The sequence below is a fragment of the Macaca fascicularis genome, chromosome 7 (genome assembly GCF_037993035.2).
Source record: "Macaca fascicularis isolate 582-1 chromosome 7, T2T-MFA8v1.1".
Taxonomy (NCBI): domain Eukaryota; kingdom Metazoa; phylum Chordata; class Mammalia; order Primates; family Cercopithecidae; genus Macaca; species Macaca fascicularis.
The window spans coordinates 27,419,336-27,442,973 of record NC_088381.1 but is presented as its reverse complement, the minus strand read 5'-3'; the positions used below and the strand labels follow the sequence as shown (position 1 = coordinate 27,442,973).

The following is a 23,638-nucleotide window of genomic DNA, read 5'->3' as shown; positions in this document are numbered from 1 at the left end:
GAAGAGGGCGGATCGCTTAAGGTCAGGAATTTGAGATCAGCCTAGGCAACAGATGAAACGCCATCTCTACTAAAAATACAAAAATAGCTGGGTGTGGTGGCATGCACCAGTTGTCTCAGCTACTTAGTTGAGGCACAAGTTGAGGCACAAGAATCACTTGAACCCAAGAGCAATTCTTTTTTTTTTGCAGCGAGCCAAAAGATTGCAACACTGCACTCCAGCCTGGGCAACAGAGAGAGACTCTGTCTAAAAAAAAAGATTACCACAACAGATTGATAATTAAAAGATTCAAGAATTAACTCTTTATGTATAAAATACCTACTTCCCCCTACTCTTTATTTTGTCTTATAGCCAATCCCAATTCTAAGATACATAATTTTATAATTTCTTCTACAAGTATTTATTAAATACTTGCTATATCTTGTCCAAAACCAATTTCCTTTTCTTAACAGTCTACTGAAATTTCAATTTTGCTTTAAAGGACTTTTGAAGCACATAGATTTGGGAGGAGAGAGGGAGAATCTAGTTTGAGAGCTTAATCCCGTTTATAATGATGGTTCTATGGGAAAAAATGTACTTGGCAAAGGACTGCATAAGCTTGGGGAATTCCAGGGCTCTTGTATTTGTGTCGGCAATTTAGCTTATTTTAAGAAAGAAAATAGGCAGTGCCAGGAAAGAGTCTCCCTACTCTATCTTCCCTTCCCTATCCAACCCTTAACTTCAGTAATGGCAGATTACTGAAAATAAGGAAATATGACAACTGAATCATACTTCCCACTGTGGAAACCCAGGAGCTTTTCACTCTAGGCCCCTGGATGTCACAATGCTTTTACATGCAGTATAGCCACAGGTTAGGCAATTATAATTCAAAAGTTTACTTTTGCCCCCAGTATATTCTATTAATATATAAAGTTAATGAGAGGAAACTGATTACACTTTGAAAGAGAGTTTAATTTTATAGTACATTAGTTATCACTGTGCTAAATAACATACAAAAAGCCTTAAAAGAAAGGGATTGCACGGAATACATGCTTTCCAATCCATGAACACAGGATGTGTTTCCATTTATTTGTGCTATGTTTGATTTCTTTCATTAATGTTCAGTGGTTTTCATTAAACACAACTTTCTCACTTGCTTAAGTTTAGTATTAAGTATTTTGCTCCTTTTGGTGCTGTCATAAATTGGGCTGTCTTCCTAATATCCTTGTCAAATGGTTTGTTGTTAGTGCACAAAAATGCAAATAATTTTTGCATGTTGACTTTGCATCCTGCAACTTTCCAGAATTCACTTATTACTTCTAACAGTTTTTTAATAGAGTCTAATTTAGGGTTTTCTATAAATAAAACCATATTATCTGCAAAGAGGAACAATTTTCCTTTCCAATCTGAATACCTCTCTTCTTTTTCTTAATTGCTCTGGCTAACATTTCCAGTACTGTGCTGACTACAAAAGAGACGAGTGGGCATCCTTGCTTTGCTCCTGATCTCAGGAAAAGCTTCTGGTTTTTCATTGTACCATGCTATGATGTTAGCTGTGGGTTTATCATATATGGCCTTTATTATATTGAAATACTGCCTTCTATTCTTAGTTTATCGAGTTTCTTTTTAATCATGAAAGGGTGTTCAATTTGTCAAACGCTTTTTCTGCTTTTACTGAGAACTGTGTGGTTTTTATCCTTTATTCTGTTAACATGATATCACATTAATTTATTTTCAGATGTTGAACCATCCTTGGACCCCTGGGATAAATCCCACTTGATCATGGTGTACTATCCTTTTCTTGAGTTCAGTTTCCTAGTATTTTGCCTATATTCATCAGGGATATTGGCCTGCAGTTTTCTTTTTTTTTTTTTTTTTTTTTTTTTGTGGTGGCTCTGTCTGGCTTTGGTATCAGGGTAAGGCTGGTCTCATAAAATAAGTTTAGAAATATTCTCTCCTCTTTAAATTTCTGGAAGAGGTTTAAAAGAACTCTCTCTGTGTGTGTCTCTTTTGTAAAGATGGGGTCAAGTTATGTTGTCCAGACTGGTCTCAAACTCCTGGCTTCAAGCAATCCTCCCACCATGGCCCCCCAAATTGCTGGGACTACAGGCATGAGCCACTGTGCCCAGCCCCAGTGTTAATTCATTAAGTGTTTGGTAGAATTCACCAATGAAGAACCACAAAAGACCATGAATACCCAAATTAATCTTAAGAAAAAAGAGCAAAGCTGAAGGCATCACACTTACCAATTTCAAAATATATTTACAAACCTATAATAATCAAAACAGCATAGTACTGGCATAAAGACAGACATAGACACAGAACAGATAGCCCAGAAATAACACCAAGCGTGTATGGCCAACTAATTTTGAACAAGGACACCCAGAATACACAACAGAGAAAGGACAGTCTTCTCAACAAACAACATTGGGAAAACCAAATATTCACGTGCAAAACAATAAAATGGAACCTTTATCTTACACCATACATAAAAATCAACTCAAAATGAATTAAGGACCTAACTCTAAGACCCAAAACTGTAAAACTCATAAGAAAGAAACATAAGAGAAAAGTTGCTTTTTTCTTCTTTTTCTGAGACGAAGTTTCGCTCTTGTTGCCCAGGCTGGAGTGCAATGGTACAATCTCAGTTCACCGCAACCTCCACCTCCTGGGTTCAAGCAATTCTCCTGACTCAGCCTCTCAGGTAGCTGGGATTACAGGCATGCACCACCACGCCCGGCTAATTTTGTATTTTCAGTAGAGATGGGGTTTCTCCATGTTGGTCTGGCTGGTCTCGAACTCCCGACCTCAGGTGATCCGCCCACCTCAGCCTCCCAAAGTGCTGGGATTACAGGCGTGAGCCACCGCGCCCAGCTGGAAAAGCTGCTTCGTGACACTGGTCTTTACAATAATTTCATGGATGTGACACCAAAAGTACAAGCAACAATAACAAAAATAAACAAGTGGCAATACATCAAATAAAAAAACTTCTGCATAGCAAAGAAAACACTCAATAGAGTGAAAAGGCAACCTATGGAATAGAAGAAAGTATTTGCAAACCACATTTCTGGTAAGGGTTAACCTCCAAAATATGTTAATCCTATGACTCAATAGTTTTTTTTTTTTAAACTAATAACCTGATCACAAATAGGCCAATAACTTAAATAAATATTTCTCTAAAGAAGACATACACATGGCCAACAGGTATATGAAAAAATGCTCAATGTTACTATTAGCAAGAAAATACAAAACTGAAACCATAATAAGGCATCACCTTGTACCTGTCAGGATGGTGATTATCAAAGAAAAGAAAATATACTATGTGTCAGTAAGGATGTGAAGAAGTTAGAACTCTTACCCGTTGTTGATGGGAATGCAAAATGGTGCAGCCACTGTGGAAAGCAGTATGGAGGTTCCTCAAAAAAATAAAAATACAGGCAGTACACAGTGGCTCATGCCTATAATCCTAGTGCTTTGCAACGTCAAGGTAGGAGGATCACTTGAGCTCAGGAGTTTGAGATCAGCCTGGGCAACATTAGGGAGACTATGTCTCTACAAAAAAATAAAAATTAACCAGGCATGATGGCATGCACCTGGAATCCTAGATACCCAGGAAGCTGAGGCAGTAGGATCACTTGAGCCCAGGAATTCACGGCTACAGCGAACTACGATCATTCTACTGCACTCCAGCGTAGGTGACAGAATGAGACACTGTCTCAAAAAAAATAGTAAAATAAAATAAAATAAAATAAAATAAAAAATTGGCCGGGCACAGTGGCTCATACCTGTAACCCTAGCGCTTTGGGAGGCCAAGACAGGTGGATCACTTGAAGTCAGAAGTTCGAGACCAGTCTGCCCAACATGGCGAAACCCCGTCTTTACGAAAAATACAAAAATTAGCCGGGTGTGGTGGTTCATGCTTGTAGTCCCAGCTACCCAGGATGCTGAGGCAGGAGAATCGCTTGAACCCAGGAGGCAGAGGTTGCAGTGAGCTGAGACTGCACCACTGCACTCCAGCCTAGGTGATGGAGCAAGATTCTGTCTCTAAATAAATAAATAAATAAAAATACAACTACTATATGCTCCAACAATCTCACTTCTGGATGGGTATTTATCCCAAATAAAGCACTCCCATGTTCACTGCAGCACTATTCACAATAGCCAAGATGTGAAAACAACTTAAATGTTCATCAGTAGGTGAATGGATAAAGAAGATGTCATACACATATACAATGGAATTCTGCAACATACAACAACAGGGATGAAACCTAAGAATATTATGCTAAGTGAAATAAGTAAGGCACAGAAAAATATTGCATGGGTCTACTTTTATAAGGTACCTAAAAGTCAAATTCATAGAATTGAGGAATGGAATGGTGGCTGCCAGAGGCTAAGGGGAGAGAGAAATGGGGACTTACCAATCAATGGGCATGAAGTTTTAGTTAAACAAGATGAATAAGTGCTAGAGATCTGCTATACAACATTGTATCTATAGTCAATCATAACATATTATACACTTAAAAATTCGCTAAGAGGGGAGACCTCCAGTTAAGGTTCTTAACCACAATAAAATAAAATAACAAAAAAATTTAAGAAGATAAAAGGCAAAAAAGAGCAAATGCTTCTGGAGAAAGAGAACACAAGCCTATTAATAATGTTCATAACTTTTTGGTCTCATTCTAGGATCAACAGTTTAGTTGTTGTCTTAACTCAATATGCCTAGCACACAGCCTGGAAAGTAAGTACTAAACAAAATCATTAAAGGACAAATAGGAAAAAAAAAGAAAAACCTTTTTTTTTTTTTTTTTTTTTTTTTTTTTTTTTTTTTTTTTTGAGACGGAGTCTTGCTCTGTAGCCCGGGCTGGAGTGCAGTGGCCGGATCTCAGCTCACTGCAAGCTCCGCCTCCCGGGTTTACGCCATTCTCCTGCCTCAGCCTCCCGAGTAGCTGGGACTACAGGCGCCCGCCACCTCGCCCGGCTAGTTTTTTGTATTTTTAGTAGAGACGGGGTTTCACGGTGTTAGCCAGGATGGTCTCGATCTCCTGACCTCGTGATCCGCCCGTCTCGGCCTCCCAAAGTGCTGGGATTACAGGCTTGAGCCACCGCGCCCGGCCAAGAAAAACCTTTTAGCACTGAATTTTTCAGTATTGACATTCTGAACTCATAAACAGATAATATATTTATTCACTGATCTCCCTTTATTCATATGCATACTTCCCTTCTACCATCCAAATAACTCAATGATTTCCCCTTTACCAAAATCATGACAGATGTATTTTCCTAACAGGCTGCATTTCTTAAGTACAAAGTTACTCTTTCCTTTATTAACTGTTTCTAACTTAAATCATCAGATATTTTGTTGAATGAAGAATTCTAATACACTTAAGAAATATTAGACTACTCACAGCCATGCAGCTATGTCCTGTGTGAGAGAAACATCCCCATAGGGCTACCCTCAGAAGACATGCCCCCCATCTCCAAGGCTGGCCAAACAGCCTTGCACCCACATCACAAGCCTAAGAAAGAGCCCCATAGGCTACTCTTGGCAGACGTGTCCCCAGGCTGGCTAGGCAACTACATGCCCATGCTTCCCAGTCAGGGTAACAGCTCCATGGCCCCAAACTCAGTAAGCCAGAACCCAAGTTGGTTGACTCACTGTGTACATGCACATATCCATGACTTGAAAACAGCCTGGGAAGCCTGCCCTTGGCAAAGCCACACCACCATCACCACAAACTCAGCCTGGGCCACTGAGAAACTCACGAATACCGCTAGAGCAGATTACAGCTAAAGAAACTACATGGCCAGGCACAGTGGCTCACACCTGTAATCCCAGCACTTTTGGAGGCTGAGGCAGGTGGATCACCTGAGGTCAGGAGCTTGAGACCAGCCTGACCAACATGGTGAAACCCTGTCTCTACTAAAAATACAAAAATTAGCCAGGCGTGGTGGCGTGTGCCTGTAGTCCCAGCTACTTGGGAAGCTGAGATGGGAGAATTGCTTGAACCTGGGAGGCAGAGGTTGCAGTGAGCCAAGATCGTGCCACTGTACTCCGGCCTAGGTGACGGAGCGAGATTCTGTCTCAAAAGAAAAAAAAAGAAAGAAAGAAAGAAAAAAACTACATGAAGACGACACTACATGTCCACCACCAAGGCCTTAGTACCCTACTGAACTTATACTCCAAAACCCATTTATACAAATAAGTCTTTCCCTTCAAACTCTACTACATAAACTTGAGTCAACTTTTCCACCAGATTCATACAAATCAACATAGGAACAAATCAACCATGAAAAAAGAAACATGTCAACCACCAAAGGAAAATAATAAATTTCTAGTAACAGACCCTCAATCATAAGGAAATATATGAAATTCCAGAAAAGGGATTTAAAATAACAATATTAAGGAAACTCAGTGAGATACAAAAGAATACGGACAGATAATTCAATGAAATCAGGAAAATTATACATTATTTGAACAAGAAATTCAACAAAGAGACAGATATCACAAAAAAGAACCAAACAGATATCCTAGAGCTGAAGAATTCAATAAATGAAATAAAATACATATGCAAGAGTTTCAACAACACATTAGAAAGCAGAAAAAATAATTTCTGAAGTTGAAGACAGGTCTTTAGAAATAACACAGGAAGACAAAAAGAAAAGAAAAAAGAATTTTTAAAAAATTAAGAAAGCCTACATGATTTATGGGACACCATTAAGCTAATAAATGTTGTATTATGGGCATTTCAGAAGGAGAAGAGAAGGGAAAATGTGAAGAAAATAATTAATGAAATAATAGCAGGAAACTTTCCAAGTCTTGGAAGAGAGAACATCCTAGTCCAGGAAGCTCAAAGAATCCCAAATAGATTCAACCCCAAGCAGGTCCTTTTTGAGGCACATTTTAGTCAAATTGTCAAAAGTCAAAGACAAAGAATTCTGAAAGCATCAAGAGAAAAGCTTCAAGTCACATATAAGGGAATCCCCATTAGACTAACAGCTGGATTTCTCAGCAGAAACCTTAGAGGCCAGGAGAAAACGGGATGATATATTCAAAGTACTAAAAGAAAAAAAAAAAGAAAAAACAGCATGAATATCGTACCCAGCAAGGCTATCTTTCAGAAATAAAGGGGAAATAAGATCTTTCGCAGACAACCAAAACCAAGAAATTCATTAGCAGTAGACCACCCCTTACATGAAAAGCTCAAGGGAGTCTGGAAGTGAAAAGACAATAACTACCATTATGAAAACATTCAAAACTATGAAACTCACTGGTAGAACTGATACACAAATAAGAAAAAGAAAGGAATCAAACTCTGTCACTGAAGAAAACCACCCAACTGCAAAAATAATAAGAGAGCAAGTAAGGAACAAAGCATATGTAAAATACCCAGAAAACAATCAATAATATGATAGCAGCAAATCCTCACCCATCAATAATAACCTTGAAAGTAAATGGATCAAATTCCCCCACTTAAAAGACATAGAATCACTGCCTGGGTTTTAAAAAAACAAGACTCAACAATACACTGCCTACAAGAAACTCACTTCACTTCTAAAGACACACAGACTGAAAGTGGGCAGTTGGAAAAAGATATTCCAACAAACAAAAACCAAAAGTGAGCAGAAGTCACTATACTAATAACAAACAAAACAGATTTTAAGTTAAAAGCTGTAAAGGGAGACAAAGAAAGACACTGTACAATAAAGGGATCAATTCATAAAAAGAATGTAACAATTAAAATATATATGTACCTGACACCAGAGCATCCAAATATATAAAGCAAATATTAGACCTAAAGAAGAGAAAGACCCTGATTCAGTAATAGTTGGGGGCTTCAAAACACTGCACTCTCAGCATTGAATGAATTATCTAGCACTTCAACGTTTATTGCAGAGCGCTATTCAAAGTAGCCAAGATATGGAATCAACCTAATATGGAATCAGCCTAGGTGTCCAACAACAGATGAATGGATAAAGAAAATGATGTAGTATATATACAAAGTGAAATATTATTCAGTCATAAAAACAAATGAAATCCTGTCATTCATGGCAACATGGATGAAACCGAAGGACATTATATTAAGTGAAATAAGTCAGGAACAGAAAGTTAAACACCACATGTTCTCTCTCATACGTGGAAACTAAAGAAAGTTGATCTCATAGAAGTAAAAATTAGAATACAGTATACTAGGAGCTAGGAAGGGTAGGGGGAAAGGGAAGAATAAGGTAAAGGATAAAAAATTACAGCTAGATAGAAGAAATAAGTTCTAGTGTTCTACACCACTACAGAATTACTATAGTTTAACAATAAAGTATTACATAGTCTCAAAAACTAGAAGAAATATATTGAATGTTCTCAACACAAAGAAATGATACATGTTTGAGATGATGGATATGCTAATTACTATTATCTGAACACTATACATGGATTGAAACATTACTATATTCCCCATGAATATGTATATTTGTCAATTAAGAAAATAAAATTTAAAAATAAATAAATAAATATAAGACCGCTCAAAATAAAAATGAAACTCACTAGTCCATAGTAACCAGGTTGTTTTCTGAAAACTTTCCACAGATATGCTCAGACTAGTATGTGTCAGCCTACCAGCACAGTGAACAACATGATACTCCTACCTTCAACTTTTTTCATATAGCCATAAAAAAGAATGAGATCATGTCTTTTGCAGGGACATGGATGGAGCTGGAGGCCATCCTTAGCAAATTAATGCAGGAACAGAAAACCAAATACTGCATGTTCTCACGTAAAAGTGGGAGCTACATGATGAAAACACATGGACACATAGAGGGAAACAACATATGCTGGGACCTGTCAGAGGGTGGAGGGTGAGAGCAGGGTGAGGATCAGGAAAACTAATGGGTACCAGGCTTAATACTTGGGTGATGAAATAAGCTGAGCAATAAACCCCCATGATACAAGTTTACCTATGTAACAAACTTGCACTTGTACCCTTGAACTAAAAAGTTTAAATTAAAAAAAAAAAAAAAAGTTTCCCATAAAGATCTTTATGTTAATAAATATATTATTCAAAACAAAAAAAGTTCTTCAAAATTTCAGTATAATGGCCAGTTGCAGTGGCTCACAGCTGTAATCCCAGCACTTTGGGAGGTCAACAATCACTTGAGGCCAGAAGTTTGAAACCAGCCTGACCAACAGGGTGAAACCCCATCTCTACTAAAAATACAAAAATTAGCTGGATGTGGTGGCACCCACCTGTAATTCCAGCTACTTGGGAGGCTAAGGCACAAGAATCGCTTGAGCCTGGGAGGCAGAGGTTGCAGTGAGCCCAGATCGTGCCACTGCACTGCAGCCTGGGTGACGGAGCAAGACTCTTGTCTCAAAAAAATAAATAAATAAATTCCAGTATGACTACCATATCTTAGGTATTTATGGATAGACAGCCTATATCTTCAGGAATATCTCTTGGCTAACTTTTTTTTCCTCTGGGTATCTGAAAACCTAGTCAGGGCAAACAAATCACAAGTGAATCATTAAAAGAGGAATAATAGAAAGTAATTATCTTTATTTATTTACTTATATGACTATAACATCAAAAATTACATCCCTACACTCTAGCTTAACACAAATCCATGAAAAATTACCTTTTTCCTGAGAAAGCTTTTCCTCCTGGCGTTGATGGTGAGGTTTGTAAGGCGCTGCACCCTGACTGAGTCCTTCAGCCACAAAACCATCCAGAAAAGATAAAGAAGCATCTACCTATATTAAAATTAAGCAAAAATTAGGAATTAAATACGTTTATCCTAAGTAGATTATACAGTCACATAAATAATTTTAGCCCATATATATTTTTAAAAATTCTAAATGAGAAATGAAAACTTCAATTCTAAAAATGCTACCTCACCCAGGCACGGTGGCTCATGACTGTAATCCCAGCACTTTGGGAGGCCAAAATGGGCAGATCACTTGAGGCCAGGAGTTTGAGACCAGCCTTGCCAACATGGCAAAACCCCATCTCTACTAAAAATACAAAAAAATTAGCTGGGTATGGTCACACACCTGTAGTCCCAGCACAGCCACCACCCAGTAGGCTGCAGCAGAACTGCTTGAACCTGGAAGGCAGAGGTTGCAGTGAGACGAGACTGTGCCACTGCACTCCAGCCTGGGCGACAGAACAAGACCCCATCTCAAAAAATGAATGAATGAATGAATGAATGAATGAATGAATGAATGAATGAAAATGCTACCCAACTCTCTAGCTTTCCGAAACATCTATAATCAGATCACCTGCCTAGGAATCTAACAATATAAATCATTTGCACTTACTATTAATTTCACTGCAGTGAAGAATATATTTTTGAGCATCAAATATGTTACAGCATCCTATTAGGTTCTATACTTGAGACAAAGGAAGACACAGTTCCTACTCTGAGCAGAACTGTAACCCACCAGAAGAAACAGACATATATACTATGAGGTACGGTAACTGTAGTGGTTTCCTGCTGCAGCGGCTAAAATCAAGGCTTTGGCAGGGCTGCTTCCTTCTGAATGTACCAGGGGAATCCGTTTCTTGTTTCTTCCAGCTTTTAGAGACTGCCAGCATTCCTTGACTTGTGGCCACATCATTCCAATCTCTGCTTTTGTTTTTTCTTTGCCTTCTCCTCTGTAACCTCGTTTCACTTTTATAAGGATCCTTGTGATTATATCATGCCTAGCTACATAATCTAGTATAACTGCCCCATCACAAAATATTTAATTTCATCACATCTACCAAGTTCTCTTTAATGTTTAAGGACAAGCACAAATTCCAGAGATTAAGACATGGACATCTTTGCAAGGGCCATTATTCAGCCTCCCACAGTGCCTTTGATTTAAATATCCTAATATAACTGAAAATTATTTTTCACAAAACTATGGAAAATTACTTAATTTCACCAGGAAAAGTGTTAGGAGAATAATTTTTAATGAATAAATAAGAGATGAAGAAAGAATGACAGGGAAAGGAGAAAAGAAGGAGATGAACAAAAACAATAAACAAGTGGAGAGAGCAGTGATGACCTCAGAAAGCAAAGATTTGCCTCTCCTGATTTAGCCAAGTATATACAAATAGCTCAGATAATTTAGAATAGCAAATAATTATCAAACATAAAAATGGCACCTCACTCTCTGAATCTGGAAAGGTTTTGCTTGAATAAGAGTCTTAGGCTGCGCGTGGTGGCTCACGCCTGTAATCCCAGCACTCTGGGTGGCTGAGGTGGGCAGATCACCTGAGGTCAGGAGTTCGAGACCAGCCTGACCAACATGGTGAAACTCTGTCTCTACTAAAATACAAAAATGAGCCAGGCGTGGTGGTGGATGCCTATAATCCCAGCTACTTGGGAGGCTGAGACAGGAGAATCACTTGAACCTGGGAGGAGGAAGTTGCAGTGAGCCAAGATCGTGCCATTGCATTCCAGCCTGGGTGACAAGAGTGAAACTTCATCTCAAAAAAAAAAAAAAGATTCTTGAGATGAGGCTATGTCAACATCATTATCTTTTATTGGAGGAAAAGGGAAGTGTAGTTACTCCCTAGTATAATACTATGTGTAGCATATTCATTCATCATTTCAATAAACATCTCTGGAATGCCCACCAAATACTAAAGCAAGGCCTCTGCCCTTGAGGAACTACTGAAAGAACTAATGAAGAAATGTTCAAAATGAATACAAGCCATGAAAATCTGAGTCAAAATTAGTGGAAATATTACCCTTTTTTCTCTTTCTCAACTAATTTGAATAATTCTAATTACCTTTGAAAGTTTTCTAGACCAGGCACAGTGGCTCACATCTGTAATTCCAGCACTTTGGGAGGCCAAGGTGGGTGGATCACTAGGTGAGGAGTTCGAGACCAGCTTGGCCAATATGGTGCCACCCTGTCTCTACTAAAATTACAGAAAAAATTAGCCAGGCATGGTGGCGCGCACCTGCAGTCCCAGCTACTCGGGAGGCTGAGGCAGAAGAATCACTTGAACCTGGGAGGCAGAGGTTGCAGTCAGCCGAGATCACGCCACTGTACTCCAGCCTGGGTGGCAGAGCAAGACCCCATCTCAAAAAAAAAAAAAAAAAAAAAGTTTTCTAATTTACACCTGAGGGAGATCATGATATGAAATAAAGAGAGTGAGTATTAAGTGAGAACTTTAGGTTAAAAGGGGTGGTGGCAAAAAGTAGGTGGGAAACTAAAAGGTGGGTGATCAGGCTCCAAAATGGTAAAGATTTTAACACATAGATAGACAAAATAAAAGGGAAAACCACTTTTTTTGGATTCTCAAATAGAGGAGGAATAAAATGACACAGAATTTCAAAGGAGATTAAAAGAAGATAGCCAAACATGTGGAGGTTCCTGAAAAGTGGCATGGCCACGGGGAGTATAAAAGCTCTGAGAACCTTCCTCCATAGCTTGCCCTATGCATCTCCTTCCTCTGTATCCTCTGCAATATAGCTTATAATAAACCAGTACGCTAATACAAATCAAGGAGGAAGTGTGGAAAAATGCTAATGAGATATTGCCCAATTCATGAATCGCTACTAAAAATCAATTTGTGTGCGCCCCACTGCTGCCACCACCGGCATGTGTGCATGCCACCTCTGGAGGCCCAAGGACTGGCACACCCAATCCTGCCACTGCCAGGACTCATACACACTGCCCAGGGATCTAACAACCAGTATGCCCAGCCAACCACTGCTATCAATGGTACACAAGGATCAATTCACCTAATGTTCTATCCTCAACAAAGCCTTTCTACAGCCTCCACTAACAACCACAGCCTAAGCCATTCTATTAGTCCGTTCTTGCACTGCTATAAAGAAACACTTGAGACTGGGTAATTTATTAAAAAAAAAAAAAAAGAAAAGAAAAGGTTTCATTGGCTCACGGATCTGCAGGCTGTACAAGAAGCATGATACTGGCATCTGTTCAGCTTCTTGTAAGGCCTCAGGAAGCTTTTACTTATGGAGGAGGGTAAAGCAAAAGCAAGCACATCACATGGTGAAAGCAGGAGCCAAAGGGAGAGTCCGGGGTGTGTGTGTGTGTGTGTGTGTGTGTGTGTGTGTGTGTGTGTGTGTCTGTGTGTGTGCGCACGCGTGTGCGCGTGCGCACGTGTGGTTGGGGGAGAGGTGCTATACTTTACAATAACCAGATCTCTCAAGAACTCACTCTCTATCAAGAGGATAGCACCAAGCCATGAGGTATCTGCCTTCATGACCCAAACAACTCCCACCAGGCCCTAACTCCAACACTGGGGATTACAATTCAACGTGAGATTTGGGCAGGAGATCCAAACCATATCACCATTGAGGAACTCACAGACATCACTGATGATAATTATAGTTGAAGAAATCATTTCACAGTAGTAGAAATCATACTACTGTGCCCATCCAGAATCAAAGCCCAAGCACCTTGTTAACCAATACCACAGACACATCTATAGGGAGAGGTCTTTCCCTACTAAAGAGAATCCATAAACTTAGAACCACCTGCTATGATGCCAGATACACATATGTCAATGTGAGGACACAAGAAAAATAAGGCAAAGAAACATAACACCTTCAAAGGAACACAGTAACTCTCCAGTGGCAGATCCCAAAAAAAGGAAATCTATAAAATGCTTGAAAAAAAAATCAAAATAATGATCTTAAGGAAACTCAAAAGATACAAGAGAACACAGAAAAACAAAACAAAAATAAATCAAGAAAACAATTCATGATCTGAATGAGAAATTCAACAAAGAGGTAGACATCAAAAATTCTAAGAAACAAACAGAACTCCTAGAACTGAAGAATTCAATGAATGAAATAAAAAGTATAACCAAGAGCTTCAACAATAGACTAGATTGAGAAGGGAGGATCTCCAAATTTGAAGACATGTCTTTGAAATAAACCAGACAAAAATAAATAAATAAAACAGAATAAAGAAAGCATATGTGACATATGAGACAACATAAAGCAAACAAATATTTGGATTTTGAGAGTTTAAAGACAAAATGGGCTAAGGCACAGAAAACCTAATTGAAAAATAATAGCTAAAGACTTCCCAAGTCTTGCAAGAGATACAGACATCCATATGCAGGAAGCTCAAAAGAGCCTCAAAGAGATTCAACCTGGCCAGGTTGAATCCAGTACTGATTCTAAATAGGAAGAAGAGTATCTCTTTTGGAGAACTGCAGTGAAGATATTTATATCCTGTGACAGTCTCTTAATATAGAATAATTCAGGAATTTCTCTTATTTGTTGATTTTAAGACATACATATCTGGCGTACATATGATACTTTGATACATGCATAGAATGTGTAATACATAAATCAGTATTTAGGATATCCATCACCTCTAACATTTATCATTTGTGTTGGGAACATTTCAAATCTTCTCTTTATTTTGAAACATACAAATAATACACAATTATTACTAACTATAGTCACCCTACTGTGCTATCAAACCCTAGAACTTACTCTTCTTATCTAAGTATTTTACTAACCATTAACCAACCATTCTTCTTCCCTGTCCCCCGACCCTTTCGAGCTTCTTTATTCTCTACCTCCGTAAGATGCACATGTTTAACTTCCACCTGTGCATAAAAACATGTAATATTTGACTTTCTGTGCCATGCTTATTTTACTTCATAGTGAAATAAGTCCCATCTATGTTGCTAGGATATTACTTAGCTGAATAATATTCCGTTGTGTATACATACCATATTTTCTTTATCCATGTGTCCATTGGCAGACACTTAGGTTGATTCCATATTTTGGCTATTGTGAATAGTACTGCAGTGAACATGGGGGTGCAGGTATACCTTTGAAATAATGATTTACTTTCCACTGGATAAATACTCAGGGGTGGGATTGCTGGGTTTTACGGTAGTTCAATTTTTTTTTTGAAAACTCTCCATACTATTTTCCATAATGGCTATCTTAACTTACATTCCTTCTAACAGTGCATGAGTTTCCTTTTTTCTGCATCCTTGGCAACATTTGTTATTTTTTGTCTCCTTGATAATAGGCATTGTAACTGAAATAAGATAATATGGTGGTTTTGATTTACATCTCCCTGATGATTTGTGATGTTTAGCATTTTTTTGTTTACCTGTTGGCCATGAAATGTCTGTTGATGACCTTTGCCCACCTTTAAATGGGATTTTTTTTTTTCTTTTTTGGCTGTTGAATTGAGTTCCTTATATATTCTGGATATTAGTCCCTTGTTTGTAAATATTTTTTCCTAGTCTACAGATTGTTTCTTCACTCTATTGATTGTATCATTTGCTGTGCATAAGCTTTTGACCTTAATACAGTCCCATTTGCCATTTTTGCCTTTTTTGCCTGTGCTTTTGAAGTCTTAGCCACAAATCTTTGCCTCAACCAATGTCCTAAAGCATTTCCTGTAAGTTTTCTTCTAGTAGTTTTATAGTTTTGGATCTTACATTATTTAATTCATTGAGTTGATTTTTTTATATGGTGAAAGATAGGGATCTCGTTTCATTATTCCGCATGCTGATATCAAGGCTTTTCAACACTATTTATTGAAGAGGCTGTCATTTCCCCAGTATATATTCTTGGCACTTTGACTGAAAATCAGTTAGTCATAAATACACGAATTTTTTTTCTGGGTTCTCTCTGTTCCATTGGTTTGTATGTCTTTTTTTCATACTAATACCATGTTGTTTTGGTTACTACAGCTTTGTAGTGTATTTTGAAATTGGGTAGTGTGATGCCTCCAGCTTTGTTATTTTTGCTTAATATTGTATTGGCTATTCAGAGTCTCGTGGTTCTCTACAAATTTTAGGGTTGTTTTTTCTATTTCTGAAGATTGTCATTGGTATTTTGATAGTATACTGAATCTATAGATTGCTTTGAGTAATATGGGCATTTTAACAATATTCATGTGATCCATGAGCAAGAGATGTATTTCCATTTGTTTCTATCCTCTTCAGTTTCTTTTATCAGCGTTTTGAGGTTTTCCTTGTACAGGTCTTCCACCTCCCTGGTTAAATTTATTCCAAGTATTGTATTTTTTTTTTTTTTTTTTTTGTAGCTGTTGTAAATGGCATTACTTTTTTTTTTTCCAGCTAGTTTGTTATTGGTGTATAGAAATGCTACTGATTTTTGTATGTTGATTTTGTATCCTGAATCTTTACTGAATTCTTTTATCGGTTCTAAGAACTTTATGTTGGAGTCTTTAGGTTTTTGTATATGTAAGATCATGTCATCTGCAAAAAGGGACAATGTGACTTCCTCTTTTCCAATTTAGATCCCTTTATTTCTTTCTTTTGCCTGATTGCTCTGGCTAGGTCTTCTAGTACTATGTTGAATAGGAGTGATGAAAGTGGGCATCCTTGCCTTTTTCCAATTCTTAGAGGAAGTGCCTTCAGTTTTTCCTTATTCATTGTGATATGGGCTTTGGGTTTGTCATATATGGGCTTTATGATGTTAAGTATGCTTTTTCTATGCTTAATTTCCTGTGAGTTTTTATCATGATGGGATGTTGGATTCTACCAAATGAATTCTCTGCATCTATTGAGATGATCATATGGTTTTTGTCCTTCATTCTGTTGATATGAAGTATCACATTTATTGATTTGTGTATGCTGAACCATCCTTGCATTTCTGGGAAAATTCCACTTGATCATAGTGTATTATCTTTTTGATGTGTTATTGGATTCAGTTTTCCAGTATTTTGTTGAGAATTTTTGCTCCTATGGTCATCTGGGATATTGGCTTATAGTTTGTTGTTGTTGTTGTTGTGTCCTTGTCTAGTTTTGGTATCAGGGTAATGCTGGCCACATAAAACGAGTTAGGAAGAATGTCCTCTTCTTCAATTTTTTTGGACTAGTTTAAGAACAGTTGGTGCTAGTTCTTCTTTATAAATTTGCTAGAATTCACTTGTAAAGTCGTCTCGTAAGCTTTTCTCTGTTGGGAGACTTACCATTACTGATTCAATGTCACTATTCATTCAGGTTTTCTATTTCTTCCTCGTGCAATCATGGTAGATGTGTCCAGGAATTTATTTGTTTCCATCAGGTTTTCCAGTTTGTTAGTGTACAGTTGTTTATAATCATCTCTAATAATCATTTGTATTTCTGTGGTAGCCATTGCAATGGCTACTTTTTTGTTTCTGGTTTTACTTATTTGAATCTTCTCTCTTTCTTGATTAGTGTAGTCAGCAGTTTATCAATTTTATTGTTCAAAATAACCAACTTTTTATCTCATTGATTTTTTTTTGTATCTTTTTTAAGTTTCCATTTTTTTACTTCTGCTCTGATCTTTACTATTTATTTCCTTCTACTAATGTTGACTTTGGTTTCTTCTTCCTTTCTAGTCCCTTGAGGTGCATTATAAGGTTGTTTGTTTGAAATCCTTCTACTTTTGTGATACATGTGTTTATTGCTATAAACTTCCCTCTTAGCACTGTTTTTGCCATATTACATAGGTTTTGGTAAGTTGTGTTTGAATTTCCATTTTTATTAGATTCAAGAAAAGTTTTTATTTCCTTATTTCTTCACTGACCTAATTGTCACTCAGAAATATATTGTTTTGATTTTCATATATTTGTTCAGTTTCCAAAGTACCTCTTATTATTGATTTCTAGTTTTATTATATGCAGCTTGAGAAAATACTTGCTATGATTTTAATTTTTTCAAATTGTTGAGACTTTTTTGTGGCCTAACATATGGTCTGTCCTGGAGAATGTTCCATGTGTTGAGAAGAATGTGTATTCTGCAGCTGTTGAATAAAATGTTCTGTAAATATCTGTTAGGTCCATTTGGTCTAGAATGCAAATTAAGTTTGACGCTTCTTTGTTGATTTTTCTGTCTAGATGATGTGTCTTAATCTGAAAGTGATGTGTCAAGGTTTCCAACTATGATTGTATGGGGTTCTACCTCTCTCTTAAGCTTCAATAATATTTGTTTTATATATATTTGCTTCAGTGTTGGGTGCATATGTATTTACAAATGTTATATGCCCTTGGTGAACTGATCCCTTCATCATTACATAATGACATTTCTTGTCTCCTTTATATTTTTTTCCAAGTCCATTTTGTCTGATATAACATTAGCTACTCTTACATGCTTTTGGTTTCTGTTTGCATGGTTATTTTTATTCATCCCTTCATCTTTACAGGTGAGTGAGTTTCTTATAGGCAGCATATAGCTGGATCTTGTTTTGTTATCTATTCAGTCAGCCTATATATTTTAATTGGGGACTTTAAATTGTTTTCATTAAAGGTTGTTATGGATAGTCGAGGACTTACTCCTGTCATTTTGTTGATTGTTTTATACATTTTTTCCTTTCTTTCTTTTTCACTGTTTACCTCTATGGATTTTGTGTGTGTGATGATAATATTTGATTCCTTTTTCTTTCTCAGTTGTGTATCTGCCTTACCAGTGAGTTTTATACTTTCATGTGTATTCATGTTGGAAGTTATCTTTTCACTCCCAGATGTAAGACGCCCTCAAACATTTCTTTTAGGGTTGGTCTAGTGGGGATGAATTCCCTCAGTTTTTACCCGTCTGGGAAAGACTTTATTTCTCCTTTATGCTGTGTATAGTATACTTACTTGTCTAGCAGTTTCTGGGTTTTTTTTCCCAATGCTTTGAGTGTATCTTCCCATTTTCTCCTTGCCTATAAAGTAAGGTTTCTGCTAAGAAATCCCTATTAGTCTGATAGGGATACTCTTATATGTATGACTTGATACTTCTTTCTTGCTGTTTTTAGAAATCTCTCTTTATAATTTGACTTTTGTCAGTTTGACTATAATGTGCTTTGGTGAAGACCTTTTTAAGGTTGAATCTTTTTTTTTTTGAGATACAGTTTCACTCTTGTTGCCCAGGCTGGAGTGCAATGGTGCAATCTCTGCTCACTGCAACCTTTGCCTCCCAGGTTCAAGCAATTCTCCTGCCTCAGTCTCCCGAGTAGCTGGGATTACAGGCATGCACCACCATGCCCAGCTAATTCTGCATTTTTAGCACAGATGGGGTTTCTCCATGTTGGTCAGGCTAGTCTCAAACTCCTGATCTCAGGTGATCCGCCCACTTCAGCTTCCCAAAGTGCTGGGAGCTCTCAGATTCCGTCATACTAATGTGAGAAAGAACTCCAACATTCACCTTAAATGCTGCAGAAACCACATTTTGATATATTCCTGATATGTCACAAATGCAAGAATTACTCTATATTTAATGACAACGCAGTTTTTAAAAAGATGGAACACCAATGTCTTACCGCCAAGTCTTCACAACTTCTGTCAACTGGAAGCAAGCTCTTCATAAGTTCCACATTCTCATGCAAATGTTTTAATTCAAATGCATGTTGTCTCATACAAGTATCCAAAGATATGGTAAATTCATGGATTAATCTCTCAACTGTATCAGAAGAGTGTGCCTGAGGTGTCAATTTGGTCACAGCAGCAATTAACCAGGTTTTTGTTTCTGAAGACACAGAGTCATTCATAAGTAACCTGTAGAGCTTAGCTATAACTTCCGCTGGCGTTTCCTTATCTAAGAGGTAGGAATATTCCCCTAATACCTGTAAATAAAACAAAGTGATACTTATATAGAAATATCAAGTTATACAGTAGACTATACTCAAATCTAAACAAAGTGCCTACTGCTAGAGTGAATTTAAAGTAGATTAAACATCCTCTCATGGTGAAAAAATTATTAAAGACACAACTGTATATTTTAGGTTCAAAATTATACCAATAATTCAAAATGGTTTTCCCCACCATTGTCATTAACAATATATAAAGCAGGATACCTTTACAAGTTTCTGAACTTCTGGAGTTGGTTGTTGGTTTTTATAAGCACTATCACATCCTGTTATTATTTTCCAGTAAGCATTTAAATGATGATTCTCATGTAATGATGGCGTTTACTACATAGTAAGAGGCACTTAAAGTGTTTCATAAAAATACAGATTTCTAGGCTTTATCCCCAGATATTCTGATTTAGTATGCCTGTGGTCCCCAAGGATATACATTTGAATATGCATCAGCTGATTCTGAGGTAGACAGTTAACAGAAGAGACTTTAAGAAACACTTATTGGCCAGGCACGGTGGCTCATGCGTGTAATCCCAGCACTTTGGGAGGCCGAGGCGGGTGGATCACCTGAGGAGTTCGAAACCAGCCTGGCCAACATGGTGAAACCCTGTCTCTAGTAAAAATAAAAAAATTAGCCAGATGTGGTGGCACACGCCTATAGTCTCAGCTACTCGGAAGGCTGAGGCAGGAGAATCGCTTGAACCTGGGAGGCAGAAGTTGCAATGAGCTCGGATCACGCCACTGCACTCCAGCCTGGGCAACACAGCAAGACTCCATCTCAAAAAAAAAAAAAAAGAGAAGAAACGCTTATCTGTGTCACACATCTAACTTAGGTGACATACAATCCTGTAAGTGAAAGAACTGATAGGGACAGGAGGCAGAGAAATTCTAGGCAGAAAAGGGTGGGGTCCCTGGTGAAGCCCCACCCGCAAGCCAAAAAGCCTGAAACCATGGCCCAAAGTGAGAACTTATATCCATATCCCTATTTTCCCATTCAAATGTTGCCTTTTCCTAAACCACCCATGACCCTGCCCTGCCCTGCCCCATCCTGTGCCTATAAAGACCCCAGACTCAGCCAGCATAGAGGAAGAAGCAGCTGGATGTCGGAGAGAAGCGGCTTTACTTCAGAAGGACAGCTTGACAGCATAACTTCAAAGAAGAATCCAGCCAGAGATGGCTGGACTTCTGGAGAACATTACCTTTGCCGCCCCAGTCCCCCTGTCAGCTCCCCTTCCTGCTGAGAGCCACTTTCACCGGCAACAAAATCCCCTGCATTTATTATCCTTCAATTCATTCATGTGACCTCATTTTTCCTGGACACGAGATAAGAGCTCAGGAGTGAGTGCAGATACAAAAGGGCCCACTGAGCTGTTAACACTTAAGCTGTCTGCTGATGGCAGAGCTAAAAGAGCAGTGTAACACGCTCACTGGGGCTTCAGGAGTCGCAGGTACTCCCCACTAGATGCTGCCATGGGGCGCACACAGAGTTTTGCTCCTGCCAGAGCCCAAAAGCACTCCCTCTGCCTCCCGCACCCACTCACCTGCATGCTCACCCTCCCGCGAGGGGCTGAGAGCTGCAGGATGAGTAAGTGAAGCACCTGTCTCAAAGCCTACAAAGGGGTCAAGTTTTCTTATTTTAGAATCATTAATAAACTGATAATTCAGGAAGTATGAAATCTTTCTGATATGGTTTGGCTCTGTGCTCCCACCCAAATCTCACTTTGAATTGTAATAATCCCCCACATGTCAAGGGCAGGACCAGGTGAAAATAACTGAATCATGGGGGCAGTTTCCCCTGCTGCTTTTGTGAGAGTAAGTTCTCACGAGACCTGATGGTTTTATGATGGGCTTCCCCCTTCACTCAGCCTCATTCTCTCTCCTGCCACCCTGTAAAGAGGCTTCTGCCATGATTTTAAGTTTCCTGAGGCCTCCCCAGCCATGTGGAACTGTGAGTCAACTAAACCTCTTTTCTTACAAATTACCCAGTCTCGGATATTTCTTCATAGCAGCGTGAGAATGGACTATTACGCTTTCCTAAATGGTGTTTATGGAATAATTTCATGTCTTTGGTATAATATCGGTACCAGCAAGAAAAGGAGGCTGGGTGATAGGCAAGGGAAAATGTATAGCTAGCAAGAAGGAAGAGAAGAAAAGGAAAAATAAATAGGACTAAATGAGTTCAATCCTTAAACAGTATGATTATTTTTAGGTGGTTTTAGAAAAAATGGAAGGTAGCTCTAGAAGAACAGGTAACAAAAGTACCAGTTCAAAAATCAATGGTAATGGATGTCTGCTTCGGGGAAGATGGAGAAGACGTATTTATCCCTATTCTTCCTGCTAAGTATACCTAAAAACCCTTGATATTATATATAAAACATACAGCAGATTATCTGTTGTTTCATTTACCCCAGACTGGATATGGAGAGCCAGAAACCTGGAAATGCAAATGGGCACAGACAAAAAGCCCCAAGAGGAGCCTGCCCTCTAGTCAATAAGCCAAGAGGACAGAAAACTTTCAGACAATAACCCTCCTACTCCAGCCAAATACCACACAGAAAAATCTGCAGCCCCACCCATACCAGCAAAGGCAGAGTAGAGAATCAAGACTTCTACCCTCACCAGGCTACATGAGGTACCGCAAACTCCCCAGCAGGGTGGGAACTGAGAAGACTGAGTGAGGAGTCAGGACTTTCATCCCCACTTAGCTGTAGAGAGGCCTACTCCCCTGCAGTGTCAGTAGAGACTGGGCAGGGAGCCTGCACTTCACCTCCACCAAGGAGAAATGCAGTGCCCCTGCTTTTCTCTGATGGGAGTGTGTCAGTGGAAACCTGATGGAATCAGGATTTTCCCCACTGTTCAGCAAGCCACCCCCTCACAGCGTCAGTGTAGGCCACAGAACTGAAAAGGTCAATAGCCTTCTCTCAACAATTAATAGGACTAGACCAAGAATCAGCAAGGATATAGAAAAACTCAACAACACCATCACAACAGACTTTACAGAACACACCACACAGAAAAAGCAAAATAGATACTTTTCAAGCAACCCAGAACATATACCAAGATAGACTGTGCCTTGAACTGTAAAACAAACCTCAAATATGAAAAAACTGAAATCATACATAGTATTTTCTCTAATCACAATGAAATCAAACTAGAAATCAGTAACAGAAAGATAACAGAAAATTTTCTAAACACTCAGAAACTAAACAATACTTTTCTGAATAATCCATGACTCAAAGATAAGTCCCAAGGGGGAAAAAAAACCAAAAAACAAACAAACCAAAAAAAAAAAACACTGAACTATTGAATGAAAATTCAGTCAAGAGATTTTTCTTTAAGAAAATTGAATTTGTAATTTAATAACTCCCCTAAAAATCTACAAGTCCAAATGGTTTCACTGGAAAATTCTACCAAATTTTTAAAGGAAAATTAACAGCAACTTTATGCAAATTCCTCCAGAAAACAGGAGGGCACATTCCCAAGTCATGTTATGAAACTAGTATTTACTTTGATACCAAAACTGGAATACCACAAAAATGAAAACTACAGACCAATAGCCCTCATGACACTAGATAAAATTCTCAACAAAGTCTCAAGAAATCTACAAGAACACTCCTAGAACTATTAAGTTAGTTCAGCAAGACTGTAGATTACAAGCTCAAAATACAAAATCTATTGTATTTGTATATACAGTTGGCCCTCTGCATCTAAAGGGAATTGGTTTCAGGACTCCCTGTGGATGCCTGAATCCGAAAATAGTACTGAACCCAACTGCCATCAATTGGAAAATGCTTCTGATCATGTCTTACACTCACAAATTTAATGCCTTTTCCATCTTAACTAAGATCTCACCATGCACTGTGACCATAACTTTTGTAGTGTAAGGTATGACAGCAAAACTAACAGGAGTTTTTTTTCCTTCTTCACAATTTCACAGAGACAATTTCCCTTCTTACTGTAGAATTTTACAACCTCAGCATATGTTTCTTTTCTCAATAAGTCAAGAACTTTCACCTTTTCACTTAAAGGAACCATTTTTATAGCTTCTCTTTGGCATATCCAAATTGCCAGCATCACAACTCTTGTGCTGTGGGACCATGATTAAGTAAAT

General features: G+C 38.2%; 1 protein-coding gene across 4 annotated transcripts in view; it reads right to left on the bottom strand.

Moving 5' to 3' along the window:
* The window catches only part of AP4E1 (adaptor related protein complex 4 subunit epsilon 1), an 89,240-nt gene that overhangs the window by 24,464 nt on the left and 41,138 nt on the right, over positions 1-23,638 (bottom strand). For 3 of the 4 annotated variants that reach the window (XR_006699299.2, XM_045395457.2, XM_045395459.3), the window contains exons 14-15: positions 19,210-19,512; positions 9,607-9,721 (exon numbers count right to left, since the gene is read on the bottom strand). Coding sequence is in view for 3 of the 4 variants with exons in the window: in XM_045395457.2 (XP_045251392.2) it covers positions 9,607-9,721; positions 19,210-19,512 (418 nt within the window). In the remaining variant the exon portion in view is untranslated. The remainder of the gene's footprint in view (positions 1-9,606; positions 9,722-19,209; positions 19,513-23,638) is intronic. The other variant, XM_045395458.2, reaches the window with a different exon arrangement.